This window comes from Danio rerio, chromosome 13 (genome assembly GCF_052040795.2).
Source record: "Danio rerio strain M-AB ecotype USA chromosome 13, GRCz13ab, whole genome shotgun sequence".
Classification (NCBI taxonomy): domain Eukaryota; kingdom Metazoa; phylum Chordata; class Actinopteri; order Cypriniformes; family Danionidae; genus Danio; species Danio rerio.
This window is the reverse complement of record NC_141033.1, coordinates 598232-619338: the sequence shown is the minus strand read 5'-3', so window position 1 is coordinate 619338 and position 21107 is coordinate 598232. Positions and strand designations below refer to the sequence as shown.

The 21107-nt window shown below is 36.5% G+C and overlaps 2 protein-coding genes and 1 long non-coding RNA gene across 5 annotated transcripts in view; 1 reads left to right on the top strand and 2 right to left on the bottom strand.

Moving 5' to 3' along the window:
* nrxn1b (neurexin 1b) overlaps nucleotides 1-21107 on the bottom strand; it is a gene marked incomplete at its 5' end in the record, with an annotated part of 604334 nt that overhangs the window by 104602 nt on the left and 478625 nt on the right.
* The window catches only part of abcc2 (ATP binding cassette subfamily C member 2), a 33697-nt gene continuing 13694 nt past the window's right edge, over nucleotides 1105-21107 (bottom strand). The window contains 22 exon segments of one of the 3 annotated variants that reach the window (NM_200589.2): nucleotides 1105-1443; nucleotides 2682-2876; nucleotides 3035-3201; nucleotides 3874-4032; nucleotides 4901-5044; nucleotides 5882-5983; nucleotides 6064-6190; nucleotides 6491-6690; nucleotides 7031-7186; nucleotides 7680-7834; nucleotides 9315-9534; nucleotides 9616-9715; nucleotides 11472-11628; nucleotides 11803-11986; nucleotides 13523-13690; nucleotides 14299-14475; nucleotides 16327-16453; nucleotides 18414-18480; nucleotides 19283-19367; nucleotides 19881-20027; nucleotides 20434-20571; nucleotides 20660-20725. In NM_200589.2, coding sequence (NP_956883.2) covers nucleotides 1302-1443; nucleotides 2682-2876; nucleotides 3035-3201; nucleotides 3874-4032; nucleotides 4901-5044; nucleotides 5882-5983; nucleotides 6064-6190; nucleotides 6491-6690; nucleotides 7031-7186; nucleotides 7680-7834; nucleotides 9315-9534; nucleotides 9616-9715; nucleotides 11472-11628; nucleotides 11803-11986; nucleotides 13523-13690; nucleotides 14299-14475; nucleotides 16327-16453; nucleotides 18414-18480; nucleotides 19283-19367; nucleotides 19881-20027; nucleotides 20434-20571; nucleotides 20660-20725 — 3183 coding nt within the window. In that variant the 3' untranslated portion in view covers nucleotides 1105-1301. 3 annotated transcript variants of the gene reach the window in all.
* LOC147840958 (uncharacterized) lies at nucleotides 1119-3551 on the top strand. Its single transcript, XR_015505698.1, has 3 exons — nucleotides 1119-1863; nucleotides 2115-2370; nucleotides 2466-3551. It is a non-coding gene; the product is annotated as an uncharacterized LOC147840958 (long non-coding RNA).

Below are 21107 nucleotides of genomic sequence, written 5' to 3'. Positions count from 1 at the left end.
TTCACCCAATCCATGAAGCTAACATCATCACAGAAACACTGCCGTTTCTTAATTATTTAATCACAATTTCATGGATAATTTAATATAAATAATAAGAACAATTCTCATCACTGTTTTTACATTTCTGCGAGAGTGTTGGGGTAGTTGCAGACGTTATTAAAATAGAATTAATGGCTAATTTAATAATTAATATTAATAATACTCTGTATAATTACTGTCTTTACATCGCTGTGAGGGTAACTTAAGGTTACGGTAGGTGTAGACATTAATACAATACAATTAATGGGAAATTTAGTAAATAATATTAATATATTTGTTATAATTACTGTTTTTACATCACTGTGAGGGTTGGGTTTGAGTTGGGGTGGTAATGAACATTAATAAAATAAAATTATTGGTTAGTTTAATAAATAATATCTATAATACTCTGTATAATGACTGTTTTAACATCACTGTGATGGTTGGGTTTAACTACTAGCCACAGCTGTATTACTTCTAGCAACACTAGAGTGGGTTATTTTGAATGTCATTATTATTATTGGGCTAGCTTGATTGGCTATTGGGCTACTTTTGTTGCCAAGTAAACAATTAGCAAACTATTTTAATGCCATTATTGTAATTCACAAAATTCATGGCATGTGTTTGCAGTTAGCCAGTGTAAACATCTGCACAATCACACAGTCTGTATTTGTAATTGGACTGCCTTAAATACTACAAATGTGCACAGTGAAATGAGATTCACAGTCACCTACAATCCTTCATGCATATGCTAATTCACCAAAACACAACCAATCAGCTTTAAGCTCCTCAGATTTCATTTTGTAATGCAAAACAAAATGATCTCAAAGATTAAAGCACTATATTGTGCATCAATGTAAATCCATCACATAATGTAAGACTGTCTGAGGGGAAACGTGCAGTTCTCATTCACTATATTGCATTTGTAGAAAGCTGTTATTAATATTTTGGCTGGATCAGAAAGCAAAATCCAAAGTTATTATTTCACCCAAAGCCAAATTAGGAAGAAATGCAATAAATAAGAGGGTTGAATAACCTCAATATGCACTAAAAACACAACAGAGTTCATTTGATTCTCTATAAAGATGACATTGTATAATATAATTTAATACACTTTATTGTCACAATACAACAACAACAACATAAATGCAAAATAATAATAATAATAACATAAAAAGCTGGATGAAATTAAAAGACTACAACAAAAACAGCTGGATTAGAAAGAAGAAGTAATACAATTCCTTAATATTTAATAATGTTTGATCTTTATGCAAATGAAGCGTTCAGAAGACGTATGATTGGCTCTGCTCTTCTTCTCTTCTGATTCCAGCATCTTCAGCCATGGAGGAGAAATGTCCAGGTTTGCTCAGCAGTTCATTGGGAGAATCAAACTCCACGATCTTTCCAGAATCCAACACCATCACTCTACAACAGACCAATGAAAGATCAGAGTAACATAAGCTGCACACAAGCATTGTAACGTTGATTACGTTACTATAACAGTAATCTAAATGTAATCCAAAATTAATCAGATTTTGTTACTGTAAAAATACTCAAAATGTAATTAAAAATTAGTCAGATTACGTTACTATTAAAGTAATATCTAATCCAAAAGTAATTTAGATGTAATCTAAATTACAAGTTTAGATGTAATCCAAAAGTAATCAGAATACATTACTATAAAGTAATCTAAATGTAATCCAAAAGTAGTCAGATTACATTACTATAAAGTAATTTAAATATAATCCAAAAGTAGTCAGATTACATTACTATAAAGTAATCTAAATGTAATCCAAAAGTAGTCAGATTACATTACTATAAAAGTAATCTAAATGTAATCCAAAAGTAGTCAGATTACGATATTATAAAAGTAATCTAAATGTAATCCAAAAGTTGTCTGATCAAATTACTATAAAAGTAATCAAAATTTAAAAATCTCAAAATCTAATCCAAAAGCAGTCAGATTACATTACTATAAAAATTATCTAAATGTAATCCAAAAGTAGTCAGATTACGATATTATAAAAGTAATCTGAATGTTATTCAAAAGTAGTCCGATTACGATACTATAAAAGTAGTCTAAATGTAACCCAAAGGTGTCAGATAACATTACTATTAAAGTAATTTAAATGTAATCCAAAAGTAATCAAAATACATTACTATAAAAGTAAACTAAATGTAATATAAAAGTAGTCAGATTATTGGTCAGATTATTGGTAATCTAAATGTAATCCAAAAGTTGTCAGATCAAATTACTACAAAAGTAATCTAAATTTTAAAATCCTCTAAATGTAATCCAAAAGTAGTCAGATTACATTACTATGAAAGTAATCTAAATGTAATCCAAAAGTAGTCAGATTACGATACTATAAAAGTAATCTGAATGTTATTCAAAAGTAGTCAGATTACGATACTATAAAAGTAGTCTGGATGTAAACCAAAAGTAGTCCGATTACATTACTATGAAAGTAATCTATATGTAATCCAAAAGTAGTCCGATTACGATACTATAAGAGTAATCTGATTGTAATCCAAAAGTAGTCTGGTTACGTTACTATAAAAGTAATCCAATTGTAATCCAAATGTAGTCTGATTACATTACCAGGAATGTAATGTATGGTGCAGAGGGAGAACTCTGTGCGGATGTGTGTGTGTGTGCTGACCGTGAGCTGTCCAGGATGGTGTTGAGGCGGTGTGCAATGGTCAGGACAGTGCAGTGGGAGAACTCTCTGCGAATGGTGCTCTGGATGAGATCGTCCGTCTCCAGATCCACCGCTGCTGTCGCTTCATCCAGAATCAGGATTCGAGATTTACGAAGCAGAGCTCGAGCTAAACACAACAGCTGCCTCTGACCCAGACTACACACACAAAATAGTAAATATTTGAGATAAAAGTTAATAAAGGCACAAAGGCAGCATTATATTTTAATATCAATGTCTTGCATGTTAATATTTGTCCTAGTGCAGTGGAGGTCATTAAACGTGTTCCATATCATATATTCGTAAAGTGCACACACCTCAGATTCTCTCCTCCCTCCGACACCTCATGTTCAAGTCCTGTTGGTAAACCCCTGACGTATTCTTTGAGATGGGCCAGCTCCAGGACACTCCAGATCTCCGCATCGCTGAAGGTCTGAAACGGGTCCAGATTCATCCGCAGCGTCCCGGAGAACAGCACTGGGTCCTGGAGGAAACACACACTCAGCATTACACATGCACAAAGATGCTTACTATAAAAGTAATCTAAATGTAATCCGAAAGTAGTCAGATTACATTACTATAATGGTAATCTAAATGTAATCCAAAAGTAGCCAGAGTATGTTACTATAAAAGTAATCTAAATGTAATCCAAAAGTAGCCAGAGTATGTTACTATAAAAGTAATCTAAATGTAATCCAAAAGTAGCCAGAGTATGTTACTATAAAAGTAATCTAAATGTAATCCAAAAATAGTCAGCGTATGTTACTATTATGGCAATCTAAATGTAATCCAGAAGTAGTCAGATTACATTACTATAATGGTAATCTAAATGTAATCCAGAAGTAGTCAGATTACATTACTATAATGGTAATCTAAATGTAATCCAGAAGTAGTGACAAACTGCAAGCTTTAGATGTTTATATCAGGCTTATATCTTTGTAATGTGAGTTTTTTCAGTTTTGGAGACACTGAATTATAGATATGCTTAAAACTAACATCCTGATACTAACATTCTATAATCTTGGCTTCATTTGACAAGGACTTTAATGGTCATGACAAATGTTTTGTGAATATAAACCCAGATTGGTAAACCCTATACAAAAGAAAATCTCTCCTCAAACCTTTATTATCTGCTGTGTTATTAATGTTGCTGCACCTGAGGAATGATGGTCAGTCGACTGCGCAGATCATGGAGTCCCAGCGTGGCAATATCGATATCATCGATGAGGATTCGACCGTCCGCAGCTTCAACGATGCGGAACAAACAGTTGGTCAGGCTGGATTTACCTGCTCCAGTGCGACCCACGATGCCAATCTGGGTTCAGTTAGATAAAATAAATACACTGTTAACAATTTCATGTAGAATCTATACAGCAACTCACTGTAAATCAATTACAGCAAAAATACAGTATTTACATTTACAGCACCATTTATCTTGTTCTATATATATATATATATATATATATATATATATATATATATATATATATATATATATACAGTATTGTATATCTTTATTGTGAAACATACAGTAAGTTACACAATGCAACTTTAAAATATGGTAACATACCGTTCATATTTCAGTTAAATACTGTGTCAGATGCAAACACTGTTAACAGTGTACCAACAAAAATGAGCGATGTTTAATTAACCCTGCATTTTCACTGTGAAATACGGTAAATACAACTAGGATAGAAACAGATATAGAACTACACTGCAGAAAAGGTTTTCAATACTTAAGAGTTTTTGTCTCATTTCTAGTCAAAATATCTACAAATTCTGAAATCATGAAGCATTTTCTTGACAGGAACAAAATAGTGTCTTGTTTTTTAGAAATAATGCATCAAAATTAAGCACGTTTTTTCTTAAAACAAGCAAAATAATCAAACAATGGGGAGGAGAAATAATCTTGTTTTCACTTTGAAATAACATTATTCAGCCCATATATTTGAAGTTTTAAAGGGTTAATGCTGCACACTGATGATCAACAGTATACATGACACACTGTCCCTCTTAATCCCAACAGGGGAAACCAGCAGCACTCAAGAATGCTTGATGATCTGCTGTCACGGCTTCGCAATCAATAAATGTGATTATAATAGAAGTCAATGCAGCAAAAACAGCAGCAACATCACCAAAGAGAAGTCAATCTGAACAGCACACAAGGACTAGATTCTCCTGACCTTCTCTGTGCTCTGAATGTCACAGGTGACCCCGTGGAGGACGAGCTCCAGTTCTGGACGGTAGCGAACTTTGTAGTCTTCAAAGCGGATGTTTCCAGCAGAGGGCCAATCATCAGGAGGACGAACACTGGTGACCCACGGAGCCTGCAGACACAAACACACACACACTACAATCACCCGACCAACACTTTATCCAGTTACCTGTACACGTTTTTGTGAATGTCAGAGATTTTTATTGAATGTGTTTATAAGTGCTGCACACTTTTATATCAGAATGAGTAACATGATTCAAACTTCCCATCACTGATGTCATGCATTTCCAAGCGAAGCTGAATATTGAGTAGGAGGCGGGGTTTTATTTTTGAGCTCCACCTCTTATCTTTCACTTACAGCAAACTAATGGTTTAAGGGGTGTGGCTTAGGATATTTCATCCAATCATAGTCAAACTGACATGATCAGAGAAGGACTGCTGTTCCAGAAGCAGACGAGCAGACTTGGATTGAAAATTACCAAAACAAACCAGTTTTCCAGTGGATTAACTTAACTGCTCACCTTCAGAATAATAAATATACATCAGTTTAAAGACAAAGACCTGAAAGATGTCTGAACATGAAGAGAATAATTAACTACAATATACTGAATTAATTAAAAAGTAAATAAATAAATAAGAGGGTGGCTCAGTGGTTAGCACTGTTTGCATGTTCTCCCCGTGTTGGTGTGGGTTTCCTCTGGGTGCTCCGGTTTCCCCCACAGTCCAAACACATGCGCTATAGGGGAACTGATCAACTAAATTGGCTGTAGTGTATGAGTGTGGGTGTGAATGAGTGTGTTTGGGTGTTTCCCAGCACTGTATTGCAGCTGGAAGGGAATCTGCTGCATAAACATATGCTGGAATAGTTGGCGGTTCATTCCACTGTGGTGATCCCTGATGAATAAGAGACTGCGCTGAAGGAAAATGAATGAATGTTGTTTTACTGCACCTCATTTTGGATCTCGGCATACTCTCTCACTCTTTCCACAGCTACGATGTTGGTCTCCAGTTCAGACGTCATTCTCACCAGCCAGTTCAGCGTCTGCGTCACCTAATAAAGACACAGATATGCTACTTAATAGGAAGTTCTTTCAGCTGACTGTCATAAATACATCAGATTTAAGCATTTACATTTAAAGCGTATGAGATGGACAGTCCGACCAGTCCGCTGTTCAGAGAGTCTCGGGAGATGACAGCAAACAGAGCTGCGAAAAACACCACCAGATTCCCCAGAGACTCCAAACGCATGGCCAACCACCTGCAAACAACAAACACACTCCAGATTCAGCTATTCTGACAGAGAAAAGCAAAGTGAAAGTGAAAAATTGAAGTGCACAGCCACACTGCAAACACTACAACAGAGGGAAATGCACTTTTACAGCGGACAGTCAAACATGCTGAGGGAAGATTAGAGGATACTCTATAACTGGAGATAAATACAATTTTAAAAAGGAAATAATGAGCATTAGAGGCTGGAGATATTCACACACTTATACCCCTTATAACAGTGGTTTTTGCATAATAGGTTATCTTTAATGATTGCAGTACTAATTCTGACCTATTGGAAACAATCCATGGATAAACACTCTTCAGGTTCTGGTCTATGGTGTCCTCGTTGTGCTTTAGGAAGCGGTCCTGGTGTCCATACGCCCTTATCACGGACAGGCCGGATACGGTTTCTCCAAAGTGTGAGTATATGGGAGATCGAGACACCGAGTCCAGTCGTCTGAGCTGCCGAGACGTGGCCACGTAAAACCTCTACAACACAAGAAGAATTTATTTGATTTAAAACCATTTCTCATTGAGGTTTTATCATGTTTCTAGTCTAAATATCTAAAAAAATCTTAAACCAAGAAGCATGTTCTGGACAGGTTAAATGTATAATCTTGTTTTTAGAAATAATGAGGCAAAATTAGTTTTCCCTTAAAACAAGCAGAATAAACTGACAACGGGCTAAGCAAAATAATCTAGTTTTCACTTTGAAATAATACTACATTTCTGACTCCATTAGCAAACTATTTAGCTTGTTTTAATGAAATATATATTCACTGTCCACCACTGATATAACAGTTTTCGTCAATACTGGTATCTGTGTTACCTGCACAAAGTAGTAGACAACAGCCATCGGTACAACAACCGCAGTGAAGATTGGAGTAGCCAGACAGATGACGAACAGAGTTCCCAGAACTCCAAGAAGACAGAGGATCCAGGACCTGAAGGACATCGGGATCATCTCGTCCACAGTGAATATATCCTGCATTCAAGACACATTTCAGTTTAGGAAGTTTTAAATATTTACTTATAAACTAGTTATAAGCTAGCCTAGAGCAATGTCTGTTGTTAAAAGCTATTCTAGAGCACCGTCTGCTGTTATAAACTAGCCTAGAGCTCCGTCTGCTGTTATAAACTAGCCTAGAGTGCCATCTGCTGTTATAAACTAGCCTAGAGCGCCATCTGCTGTTATAAACTAGCCTAGAGCGCCATCTGTTGTTATAAACTAGCCTAGAGCTCCGTCATCTGTTGTTATAAACTAGCCTAGAGCTCCGTCATCTGTTGTTATAAACTAGCCTAGAGCGCCATCTGTTGTTATAAACTAGCCTAGAGCGCCATCTGTTGTTATAAACTAGCCTAGAGCGCCATCTGTTGTTATAAACTAGCTGAAAATCCATTTAAAAGAGAAAATCGATGCATTTTAAAAATCTCAGAAACGATTTCTCACAAATTTTCGCCACCGCTCAAATCAATACCTTGGCAAATCGATTGACGATTCGTCCTGAAGGTGTGGTGTCGAAGAACATCATGGGGACTTTAAGAATGTTAGTCAGCAGGCTTGTGTGTAGAGTCCTGGATGCAGAGATGGACCCATCAGCGAGGAGTATAGTCCCGAAAAACACCAGAAAACCTGACAGACAGAGAGAAAGACACACAATCACATCTGATCAGCCAACATGGTGGAAATTGATAATAATTTTTAATAGAGTTACCAATAAGATAAACACTAGCCAAGAGCGCCGTCCGTCTGCTGGCAAAAACTAGCCTAGACAGCCATATATTGTTGAAAACTAGCCTAGACCACCATCTACTGTTAGTCTAGAGCAGTATCTGGTAATAAACACTCGCCTACAGCACCATCTTCTGGTATGTTCTGGTATGAACTAGCCTGTACCACCATCTACTTTCAGCTTAGAGCACCGTCTGCTGTTAAAAACAAGCCTAGAGCACCACCTACTGTCATAAACTAGCCTAGAGCACCATCTACTGTCATAAACTAGCCTAAAGCGCCATCTGCTGATATAAACTAGCCTAGAGCGCCGTCTACTTTTATAAACTAGCCTAGAGTGCCATCTACTGTTATAAACTAGCCTAGAGCACCATCTACTGTCATAAACTAGCCTAGAGCACCATCTACTGTCATAAACTAGCCTAAAGCGCCATCTGCTGTTATAAACTATCCTAGAGCGCCGTCTACTGTTATAAACTAGCCTAGAGCACCATTTACTGTCATAAACTAGCCTAGAGTGCCATCTGATGTTATAAACTAGCCTAGAGCGCCATCTGCTGTTATAAACTAGCCTAGAGCGCCATCTGCTGTTATAAACTAGGCTAGAGCGCCGTCTACTGTTATAAAATAGCCTAGAGCCCCATCTGCTGTAATAAACTAGCCTAGAGCGCCGTCTACTGTTATAAACTAGCCTAGAGCGCCATCTGCTGTTATAAACTAGCCTAGAGCGCCGTCTACTGTTATAAACTAGCCTAGAGCGCCATCTGCTGTTATAAACCAGCCTAGAGCGGCGTCTACTGTCATAAACTAGCCTAGAGCGCCATCTGCTGTTATAAACTAGCCTAGAGCGCCGTCTACTGTTATAAACTAGCCTAGAGCGCCATCTGCTGTTATAAACTAGCCTAGAGCCCCATCTGCTGTTATAAACTAGCCTAGAGCGCCGTCTACTGTTATAAACTAGCCTAGAGCGCCGTCTGCTGTTATAAACTAGCTTAGCGCACCGTCTGCTGTTATAAACTAGCCTAGAGCGCCATCTACTGTTATAAACTAGCCTAGAGCGTCATCTACTGTTATAAACTAGCCTAGAGCGCCATCTACTGTTTAAAAACTAGCCTAGAGCGCCATCTACTGTTAGCTTAGAGTGCCATCAGCTGTAAAAACCTAACCTAGAGCGCCATCAACTGTTATGATTGAACTGACCTAAAGAGCCATCTACTGTTAGCCTATAACGCCATCTGCTGTTAAAAACTTGCCTAGAGCACCGTCTGCTGTAAAAGCTAGCCTAGATCACCATGTACTGTTAAAACTAGCCTGTAGTTAGCACAGCTTTTAGAAACACAAAAAAAACTAATGAGCGACCTAGTTTCTCTCCAGCGTATACCTTGTGCTAATCCAAGGGCTCCAAAAACCCCTATCCTGGTGTCTCTGATGTGGTTGGGGTAGGTTTGGTTGAAATACTCTATAGAATCGTCGGTCCAGTCGCTGAGCCACAGGTTCTGTCCGATCACAGCCACGTTCTGGATGAAGTAAAAGACGAAGCTGAAGCCCACGTACCACCAGCCCATGGCGCTCAGGTACTGCAGATACACTGAAAACTTCACCTGGAGCACAAAATAAATACACAACATTAGCGAGGGAAAGTGAAAAACAAAAGATAGAGAACTGAAAAAGTGTTCAGGTACCCTTCCAGTCTCCATCATCTCTTTCTCAATCAGTCGCTGACCCTTCTTATCCTCCGGATCTTTCTGAGCGCGAAGAGAGCTGTTTTTTCTGACCTTCACACTGAAGATAAAACATAAACACACACATAGAGGTACATTTGTGAATAAAACCACACTGGTTGGTGTGGATGTTAACATAGTTATCATTATAGTAAGCATCTATTGATGTGGATGCTAATGTAGTTATCATTACAGTTAGCATCTTTTGGTGTAGACGCTAATACAGTTATCGTTATAGTTAGCATCTCTTGATGTGAACGCTAATATAGTTATCGTTATAGTAATCGTTTGTTGATATGGATGCTAATATAGTTTTTGTTACAGTTAGCATCTGTTGATGTGGAGGCTATTATAGTTATCGTTATAGTTTTCATTTATTAGTGTGTGCACTGATAAAGTTATCGTTAATTGGTGTGATCACTAATATAGTTATGGTTTGTTGTTGTGGACGTTAATATAGTTATTGTTATAGTTATCGTTGGTTGATGTAGATGCTAATATAGTTATTGCTATAGTTATCGTTTGTTGGAATGGACGCTAATATAGTTATTGTTATAATTATCGTTTGTTGGAATGGACGCCAATATAGTTATCGTTATAGTTACTATCTGTTGATATGGACGCTAATATAGTTATCGTTATAGTTACCATCTGTTGATATGGACGCTAATATAGTTATCGTTATAGTTACCATCTGTTGATATGGACGCTAATATAGTTATTGTTATAATTATCGTTTGTTGGAATGGACGCCAATATAGTTATCGTTATAGTTACCATCTGTTGATATGGATGCTAATATAGTTATCGTTATAGTTACCATCTGTTGATATGGACGCTAATATAGTTATTGTTATAGTTATCGTTTGTTGGTGTAGACGCTAATATAGTTATTGTTATAGTTATCGTTTGTTGGAATGGACGCCAATATAGTTATCGTTATAGTTACCATCTGTTGATATGGACGCTAATATAGTTATCGTTATAGTTACCATCGGTTGATATGGACGCTAATATAGTTATTGTTATAGTTATCGTTTGTTGGTGTAGACGCTAATATAGTTATTGTTATAGTTATCGTTTGTTGGAATGGACGCTAATATAGTTATTGTCATAATTAGCATCTGTTGATATGGACGCTAATATAGTTATTGTTATAGTTATCGTTTGTTGATGTGGACGCTAATATAGTTATTGTTATAGTTATCGTTTGTTGATGTGGACGCTAATATAGTTATTGTTATAGTTATCATTTGTTGGTGTAGACACTAATATAGTTATCGTTATAGTTAGCATCAATTGGTGTGGATGCTAATAACATTATGGTTATTGTTAGCATCTGTTGATGTGGACACTAATATAGTTATCATTCAAGTTAACATCTGTATATGTGGACGCTAATATAGTTATTGTTATAGTTAGCTTTTTTGATGCGGATGCTAATATAGTTATTGTTATAGTTAACATTTGCTGGTGTGGACACAAATATAGTTATTGTTATAGTTAACTGTGGGGGTGGACGTTGATATAGTTATCATTATAGTTAGCATCTGCTGGTGTGGGCGCTAATATAGTTATAGTTACATCTGCTGGTGTAGACACTTATACTGTTATGGTAGTTAGCATCTATTGATGTTGATGCTAATACAGTTATTGCTACAGTATAGTAACTATCTATAGGTGTAGGCATTACTATTGGTATTGTTAAATATGTTGTTAGTTGCTGTGGATGCTAATAGTTATATACACTGTAAAAATGCTTTTCTTATTTAGATATTTGGACTAGAAACAAGACAGAAATATCTAACTGTTCATACCTTCCGTTCCTCTTGGAGTGCCGCTGGCTGTGGCGCAGACTGTTTTCTCTCTTTAATGTACTGGAAACAATGTCTTCTGGAGATCCATCAGCCTGCGTCTCCAAGCCCTCCGGCAGCGTCTCAATCTCTTCATACACTGGTGTCTGAGCTGCTGCTGCTGTTTCATCAAGAGAGCACAATCATTACACACTGTAGAAGCCATCAGATTAGGGTTTCTTGTCTAATACATTTCTGCCACATGTCAGCAGATGAAGCACACAGTCTTCAACTTCAGATTTACATTTTAAACATCAGGAGGACAATATTTGAAGCTCAGGTGGAAGATGCACACCTTTTTTGTCATTGTCTTTGTTGCTCTCGTCTTTGCCGTACGTCTCCAGAAACTCAGAGAAAGCTCCTTTACTGGCTCGAAGACTTTCGTATGATCCGATCTCAGACACGACGCCATGCACCAACACTACAATCTCATCTACATACGGCAAGAAGCTGATTCCATGAGTTACCAAGATACGAGTCTGCAGAGACGGAGAGAATAGGAGAGCAAAATAATTGACTCAATATAACATTACCACTGAAGAGGAATGCTGGAATACAGTGTGCTGCAGAGATCAGTTTACACTCCAGAAGCTGGTCAGAATTACAACACATGCTTTTAATATGCATGTATTGTTAATTAATATCACAGATGATTAAGTAAACAAATAACTCAACCATTCATTACTGTATAAAGAACTAATGAAGAGTCTAAAGGAAAGCCTAGATTGGGTTATATATGGATCTTGCATTAATTCCCTATAGAAACATTGGTTGTTGCTAGAAGGGATACAGCTGCAGCCGAACCCTTACCCCAACCCCAAATTCAACCTTCAAAGTAATGTAAAATTAAATTATACAGTAATAATAACTAAACAGTTCTTTATTTTACTTTTCTTACTAGCTTTGTCTTGTTTCTAATCCAAAAATATAAAAATTGGGGTGAGTAAAGTAAACTAGTTTTGCTTTGGAATAAAATTATGTTGCTTACCCCATTGTGACTTATTATTTCTTCAAACAGTTGTTGTGTTACCATAGCAACTGTAGAATCACCAAAGCACGACAATTAATGTAGCTGTTGTGTTACCATAGCAACTGTATAATCGCCACAGCAGATTAATTACTATAGTTTTGTTACCATAGCAACTGTAGAATCATAACAACACAACAATTACTATAGTTGTTGTGTTTCCATAACAACTGTAGAATCACCACAACACATATATTATTGTAGTTGTTGTGTTACCATAGCAACTGTAGAATCACCACAACACATCAATTACTGTAGTTGTCGTGTTACCATAGCAACTGTGGAATCACCACAGCAGGTTAATTACTATAGTTTTGTTACCATAGCAACAGTAGAATCATAACAACACATAAGTTACTATAGTTGTTGTGTTACCATAGCAATTGTAGAATCACCACAACACATCTATTATTGTAGTTGTTGTGTTACCATAGCAACTGTAGAATCACCACAACACATCTATTATTGTAGTTGTTGTGTTACCATAGCAACTGTAGAATCAACACAGCAGGACAATTAATGTAGCTGTTGTGTTACCATAGCAACTGTAGAATCAACACAGCAGGACATTTATTGTAGTTGTTGTGTTACCATAGCAACTGTAGAATCACCACAACAAATCAATTACTATAGTTGTTGTGTTACCATAGCAACTGTAGAATCCCCACAGCAGATCAATTACTATAGTTATGTTATCATAGCGACTGTAGACTCACCACAACGCATCTATTATTGTAGTTGTTGTGTTACCATAGCAACTGTAAAATCATCACAACAAGTTCATTCATGTATTATGGTTCAAATACACTACAGTATTCACTATGAATCACTATAGTTGATCTTCATGCAGGAATAATGTGCAAATATGTTTGTAAGTACAGCAGCAAGATGTTTTGTAAGGCAGATAGAGAAGGCTGGCTGGGGGTTCTGAATAAATGCTCTCTTTTATAAATTGTGAGTGAGTTTGTTATAGTTTATAATGTGCTACCTTGTCTCTGAGCAGTCCATTGGGCCCGATCACTTTCTCAAACAGATGTTTTCCCACATGTGAGTCTACGGCGGACAGAGGATCATCCAGCAAATACACATCTGCAGAGCTGTAGACGGCCCGCGCCAGGCTCACCCTCTGCTTCTGCCCACCGCTCAGATTAATGCCCTATAACACAGATAATAAAGCACAGTCTTTCCTAAAGCTGCTCATATAAATAAAGTGCTGTTCACACCGAGCATGATAACTATAAAGATAATGCTTTTATTGTCTACTGTAGCTGCACACCTTAGAAATGTTCATCAGCCAATCAGAATCACGCATTCAACAGACATGTAGTTTAATGACAGCAATGCATAACGAATATAACACAGCAGTTATTATATTGTGTTACCAAACCTCATTATAAAGTCTGAATGTTGCTGTCATGTTTAAAACGATCATTATCTTTGATGCAAAAACAGACATGTATTGTACAGTTCAGTTCAGAGAGGAAGAACATGTGAACTAGTTTTGATTTCTGCTCATGAGTTGGAACAACTGATCAGTCTCTCTGATTCTTTATATTTGATCCTGAAACTCTCTGACCAACGTGCATTAATAAAGACAGAGATAAACTAAAATCATCATTGTCATGCTTGGTTTGAGCTGACGTTAACAACGGTACACAATGCTACTTCGCTATTTGCCTCTGTCCTACATAACACAGAAAGCAATGCATTGAGGAGTGTGTTGCATTGTTGAAGGAAGGCGACTGTATGAGGGTCAACTTTCACCTTTTCTCCAATCTCGGTCTGGTCTCGTCCCGGCAACAGGTCCAGGTCTGGCTCGAGAGCGCAGGCTTTAATCACAGACTGATATCGCTCCTCATCCACTGAAGAACCGAATAAAATATTGTCCTTTAATGTGGCGTTCTGGATCCAGGCCTGCTGAGGCACATACGCCACCGAGCCCTGAGATAAAACACACACACACATATATTTATTTATATCAGCTATATACAGTTAAATCAGAATTATTAGTCCTCCTGTTGAATTTTAATTATTTTACAAATAATTTTAACACATTTCTAATAATAATAGCTTTAATAACTCATCTCTAATAACTGATGTGTTTCCTCTTCATCATGATGACAGCACATAATATTAGACTAGATGTTCTTCAAGACGCTAGTGTTCAGCGTATAGTGACATGTAAAGGCTTCACTAGGGTAATTAGGGTAAAGTTAGGGTAATTAGGCAAGTCATTGTATAACAGTGGTTTGTTCTGGAGACAATCCAACACTAATATTGCTGAAGGGGTGAATAATATTGAGCTTAACATGACTTTAACATTATTAAGAACTGCTTTTATTCTAGCCCAAATAAAACAAATCAGACTTTCTCCAGAAGAACAAATATTAGAGGAAACACTGAGAACAACTCCTGAATCTGTTCAACATTATTTGAAAAATGTTTGATAAAGAGAAACAAATTCACAATGATTATGACTGTATATAGGTAAATGATATATTCTGAACACTTCTTTTGTCATTGTAATAGACATATTTACATATTTGACTGCTTTTGCTAATTTAATGATCAAGTGCATTAAAATAGATCCATGTTTTTATTTACCCTCATGTGAAATTTAAATTCTTGTTACTATTTATTTCCCAGATTAAAAGTTTTAAACACGTTTAAACAATAATTTTAATTACTAATTAATTTAGTCATAGTCATATTGACAGTACATTCACAGATTTTCAAGACACTAGTATTCAGCTTAAAGTGACATTTAAAGGCTTCACTACAGCTTCATAAGGTTAGTTGTGCAAATCAACAGTGGTTTGTTCTGAAGACAATTGGGTTAAAAATCTTAAGGTGGCTAATAACATTGGTCACAGCAGTTTTTACAATTTAAAAAAGCATATATATATATATATATATATATATATATATATATATATATATATATATATAGTTGAAGTCAGAATTATTCGCCCCCTTTGATTTTTTTTTTCTTCTTTAAATGTTTCCCAAATGATGTTGAACAGATTCAGGAGTTGTTCACAGTCTAATATTTGTTCTTCTGGAGAAAGTCTGATTTGTTTTATTTTGGCTAGAATAAAAGCAGTTTTGAATTGTTTTAAAGCTGTTTTTAGCTCAATATTATTCGCCCCTTTAAGCTTTATTTTTTTCGATAGTCTACAGAACAAACCACTGTTATACAATGACTTGCCTAATTACCCTAACTTTACCCTAATTACCCTAGTGAAGCCTTTACATGCCACTGTAAGCTGAACACTAGTGTCTTGAAGAAGATCTAGTCTAATATTATGTGCTGTCATCATGGAGAAGAGGAAACACATCAGCTATTAGAGATGAGTTATTAACACTGTTATGATTAGAAATGTGTTTAACAGCATTAAACAGAAATTGGGGAAATAATAAACAAGCGGGGCTCATAATTCTGAATTCAACGGTATATAATAAATATACACAAAATAAATCTAAATAATTCATATACAAAAACCATCAAATTGTAAACAACTGTTCATCAGTAGCACTTTATTTTCTCGATCTGCTTCACAGTAACTTTGCCACCGAATATAAACCATAGCAGTCATATAAATCCAGAATTAGCAGACTGTTTTGTTGATCTCCAAACTGGCCGTAATCCAATTATCAATATTTTACAATGCAGCATAAATGAATTACCAGTACTGCATTCTTGGAATCTGATTAGATAACGTTTATAGCTCATAATGAGTCCCTGTGTGTGTTTCTATCCGTGTGTGTTCATGATAAAGTCTGTTTGCTCACGTTGATGTTAATGTTTCCCTTGATGCTGTGCAATTCTCCCAGCAGAGCCGAAACAAGTGACGTCTTCCCAGAACCCACTGCTCCGACCACGGCCACCAGACGACCCGGTTTAATGTCCAGAGAAACCCTGAACAGAACAAACACACTCACAGCTGATGATCACTGCAAAAATGCATTTCTTACTTCATTATTATCTCATTTCTAGCCCAAATATCAAAATTGTCCTAAATGAAGAAGCATTTTCTAGACAAGCACACAATATTCTGTTGTTTTCAGAAATAATGAGTCAAATTTAAGGGATTGTTTCCTTAAAACAACAATTTTGCTTGCCAAATTAGCAGTTTATTTAGTTTATTTTAAGGAAAAAACTTCATTCATTCAGTTTCCTTTGGTTCAGTTCCTTTATTTATCTGGGGTCGCCACAGTGGAATGAACCACCAACTATTCCAGCATATGTTTTACACAGTGGATGCCCTTCCAGCTGCAACCCATCACTGGGAAACACCCATACACACTCATTCTCACACACACACACACACACACTCATACACTACGGCCAGTTTAGTTGATCAGTTCCCCTATAGCGCATGTGTTTGGATTGGAGGAGCACCCAGAGGAAACCCACGCCAACACGGGGAGAACACGCAAACTCCACACAGAAAACCCATCTGACCCAGCTGAGACTCAAACCAGTGACTTTCTTGCAGTGAGGCCACAGTGCTAACCACTGAGCAACCGTGCTGCCAGGAAAAAAAACTTAATCATGACATCATTTCAAGTTGAATTATCACACTGCCCTGTCAATAGACTTGTTTCTAGTATGTATCTTCTTAAATTATACATCTATGTCTGATATTTTCTTTATATGGTTCTATTTAGCAGTGTATCCGTCATACTACATTGCATTTATCACTTAAAGTAATGTTCTTTATTACTCATGTTGAGGTGCTGAATCCAAAAGTACTGTCTGCTTTACTTGCACAACTCACACACTCTTAGAATATCATTGGAAAAAGCATATTATATGTGTATTAGGGACATTTTATATCGCAAATATTAACTTAAAGACTCTCATTATACCTATTTTTGTCTCCGCCTCCTGAATCACACACTCATTCATTCATTCATTCTCCTTCAGCTTAATCCTTTATTAATCAGGGGTTGCCACAGCTGAATGAACCACCAACTATTCCAACATATGTTTTACAAAGCGGATGCCCTTCCAGCTGCAACCCAGTACTTGGAAACACCCATGCACACTCATTCACACACACACACACTCATACACTATGGCCAATTCCCCTATAGCGCATGTGTTTGGACTGTGCCAGAGCACCTGGAGGAAACCCACGCCAACATGGGGAGAACATGCAAACTCCACACAGAAACATCAAATGACCCAACCAAGACTTGAACCAGCGACCTTCTTGCTGTGAGGACACAGTACTAACCACTGAGCCACCGTGCCGTCCCTAATAACTGTAAATTATACATTTGTTATATATAGAACTGTAATGTGCTGAACACCAGCTGTGCGTTTATCTGAATATAACAGCACACCACATCTGAATCAAGCATTCGACAGTAAACCACAATATCATTTAACAAAATAATGATCATTTTGTGAGCAAAAAATAAGCAATTTAACGTCTCAAAATAAATCAGCTGCATTTTAAAATGCATTGTTGTGCAATTTGGTCACACTTGGTCACACTCACAATAAGGTTCATTAGTTAATGTTAGTTAATGCATTTACTAACATGAACAAATAATGGACAACACATTTACTACAGTGTTTGTTCCTGTTAGTTAATGTTAATGAAAATACAGTAGTTCATTGCGAGTTCCTATTAACTCACGGTGCATTAACTAATGTTAAAAAGCATGGACTTAGATGTTAATAATGAATTAGTAAATGTTCAATTATGATTAATAAATGCTGTACATGTGTTGTTCATGATTAGTTATGTTAAATGCATTAACTTATGAACCTTATTGTAAAGTTATCTGCAATTAAATCTGTTGCACTCAGTAAATACACGATTCAAATCAAATGTACTTTTGTATTGAAACATGGTGAAACTCACTGTTTGAGCACTGGCTCTGTGTCTCTTTCCCAGGCGTATGTGCCGTTGGTCATGCTCACTGCGGCGGCTTAAAGGAAAAATAATGATAAATTAAATAATACAAAATGAGAAAATTAAAACATTTGGCTAAACTGCAATAATCCTTTGTTATTCAAAGTTTTCATCCTGTTTCTAGTCCAAATATCTACAAACTCCTAAATCAAGAAGCATTTTCAAGACATGCACAAAAATCTAGTCTTGTTATCAGCGATAATGAGTCAAACTGAAGAGAGTTTTATTCCAGCCAAGCTAAATAACCTGACAATGGAATAAGAAAAATAACATTAAATCAAAAGGAAGAACAAGTTTATTTCTCTTCCCCCTTTAGCAGATTATTTCGCTTGTTTTACTGTAAAACTCTCTTCATTTTGACTCATTATTTCATTTATTCTGGATGCAGCCTTTATGATGCAAGCTGAGATTGCATGCCTCTGCGATGCAAGGTCAGACACTGCATTCAATGGAGCGAGTGATGTCACTGTGAGGGGTGGGGTTAGGGGTGGGGTTATGTGAGCGCATTAAAAAGCATTTGATGCAGCTCAGATTGCACTGCAGCAGGTCTGCATCCAGACCCCTCTCCGTTATTTCTGAAAGCAACACTATATTTTCTTCATGTCTAGAAAATGCTTCTTGATTTAAGAGTTTGTAGATATTTGGACTAGAAACAAGACAAAAACTTTCAATGAAAAAGCTTTTTTTTTTTGCACTGTTTAACGACAAGTTACTATCCAAACACATGTGGTTTCTTAAAAAAGTGACTGACCTCTTGAATTGAGCTTTTCTGAAACAATTATAAATGATATAATGATATAATATAGCATGATGTTTACTGATGCTGCTGTTATGTGTGACTGTCGTTGTGTCCAGATCATCACCGCTCAGAAATTTCTCCAGTCTCTTCTTAGATACAGACGTCTGAATGCACAAAGAAAAAACACAACATCATCTGTATTATTTTCAATAAAGAGAACATTATGTGAAACTGACATTTTTTCCCAAATACTTCCCAACTACTTTTTAAATATATGTTTAATCATAACAGTGTTAATAACTCATCTCTAATAACTGATTTCTTTTCTCTCTGCCATGATGACAGCACATAATATTAGACTGGATATTCTTCAAGACACTAGTGTTCAGCTTACAGTGACATGTAAAGGCTTCACTAGGGTAATTAGGGTAAAGTTAGGGTAATTAGGCAAATTATTATAAAGTTTTTGAGGCATAATATACAACACCAACCCATACAATACAGCACTTTACACTATTAAAATGACAATGAACAAAACTTTTTAAGGCTAAACGTTGTTGGAGGAAAAAACAGAAAATAAACAAGGTAAAATAAAAACATGAATCACAAAATACTGAAAGCTGCTAATTTACAGATATTTTGTCATGTAAATATGAAGTCTAATTAATATCTTGTACCTGGACCATGATGGAGATGAGCTGTGGGAGCATGGCCAGTGGGAATCGCAGGATGTTGAAGAGAGAGATGGAGGTGAAAGCTTTCTCTGCATCCAGAATATTATCAGGACTCACAGACACAAACACAGCGAAGGTGGCCAGAGAAACCTGCAGACCAAACCAACAATAACACACTTCAACAACACTATAGATCACACTGCTCTCAATATACACTGCTCTTCTGATTTAGAGTTTTCATCCTGTTTCTAGTCCAAATATCTAAAAACTCCTAAATCAAGAAGCATTTTCAAGACGAGCACAAAATAGTGTCTTCATTTCAGAAATTATGAGTCAAATCTAAGCAATTTTTTCTTTAAAGAAGCAAAAAAAGATAGTAAGCAACTGTAATTAATTTACCTGAAAATGAAAAGAAATCCCTGACTTTTTTAATAGCACTGCAATTTATTTACAGAAATGAGTTACTTTATAACTAATTACCCCCAACACTAGCCATAACACACGGGTGTCTTACAATATAAAGTCCTTTAATGCTGTAAGACATCATTATACTCACGAGAGCTGGAGCGCATGAGAAGATGAACGTGGAGACGGAGGACAGGTAGGCAAATTTCCTCATCACCTTCAGCTCTTTTTCCCGAATCTCCTGAACCTGAGCCTCGAAGGATGTTTCCCAGGCGTAATACTTCAGGATCTACAACATCATCAAAACACAAGCACCAGTTCATCTGACTGAACTGAAGATGAAGAACACTAATAGAGGAGGGTTTAAACTCACTTACTTTAATTCCATTCAGCAGGTCGTTCACTATTTTCATGCGAGAGTCTTTAAATTTCATGTTTTGCATCTGAAAGGAAACATGTTGGTGTTACTGAATAATAATCATCCCATGGACACACATGAACACACGGACACCTTAACCAACACTTAAATCTAATCATACCATTAAAACAATTCTTAACCCATAACCAATACCTCAGTCCCTAACCTACCCATTCCACTACACCTGTCCATTACATTAACCAACACTAATCATACTATTAAACCAGTCCCTAACCTTAACAAACCATTAAACCTGCCAGTACACCTAAACCAAATCCTCAACTAACACTTAAATCTGCACGTACCATAAACATGTCTCTAAACTTTACTAACCCTTAAACCTACCCATACCGCTTAACTTGTCCACAACTCTTAACCATCGCTTAAACATAACCATATGAATAAAC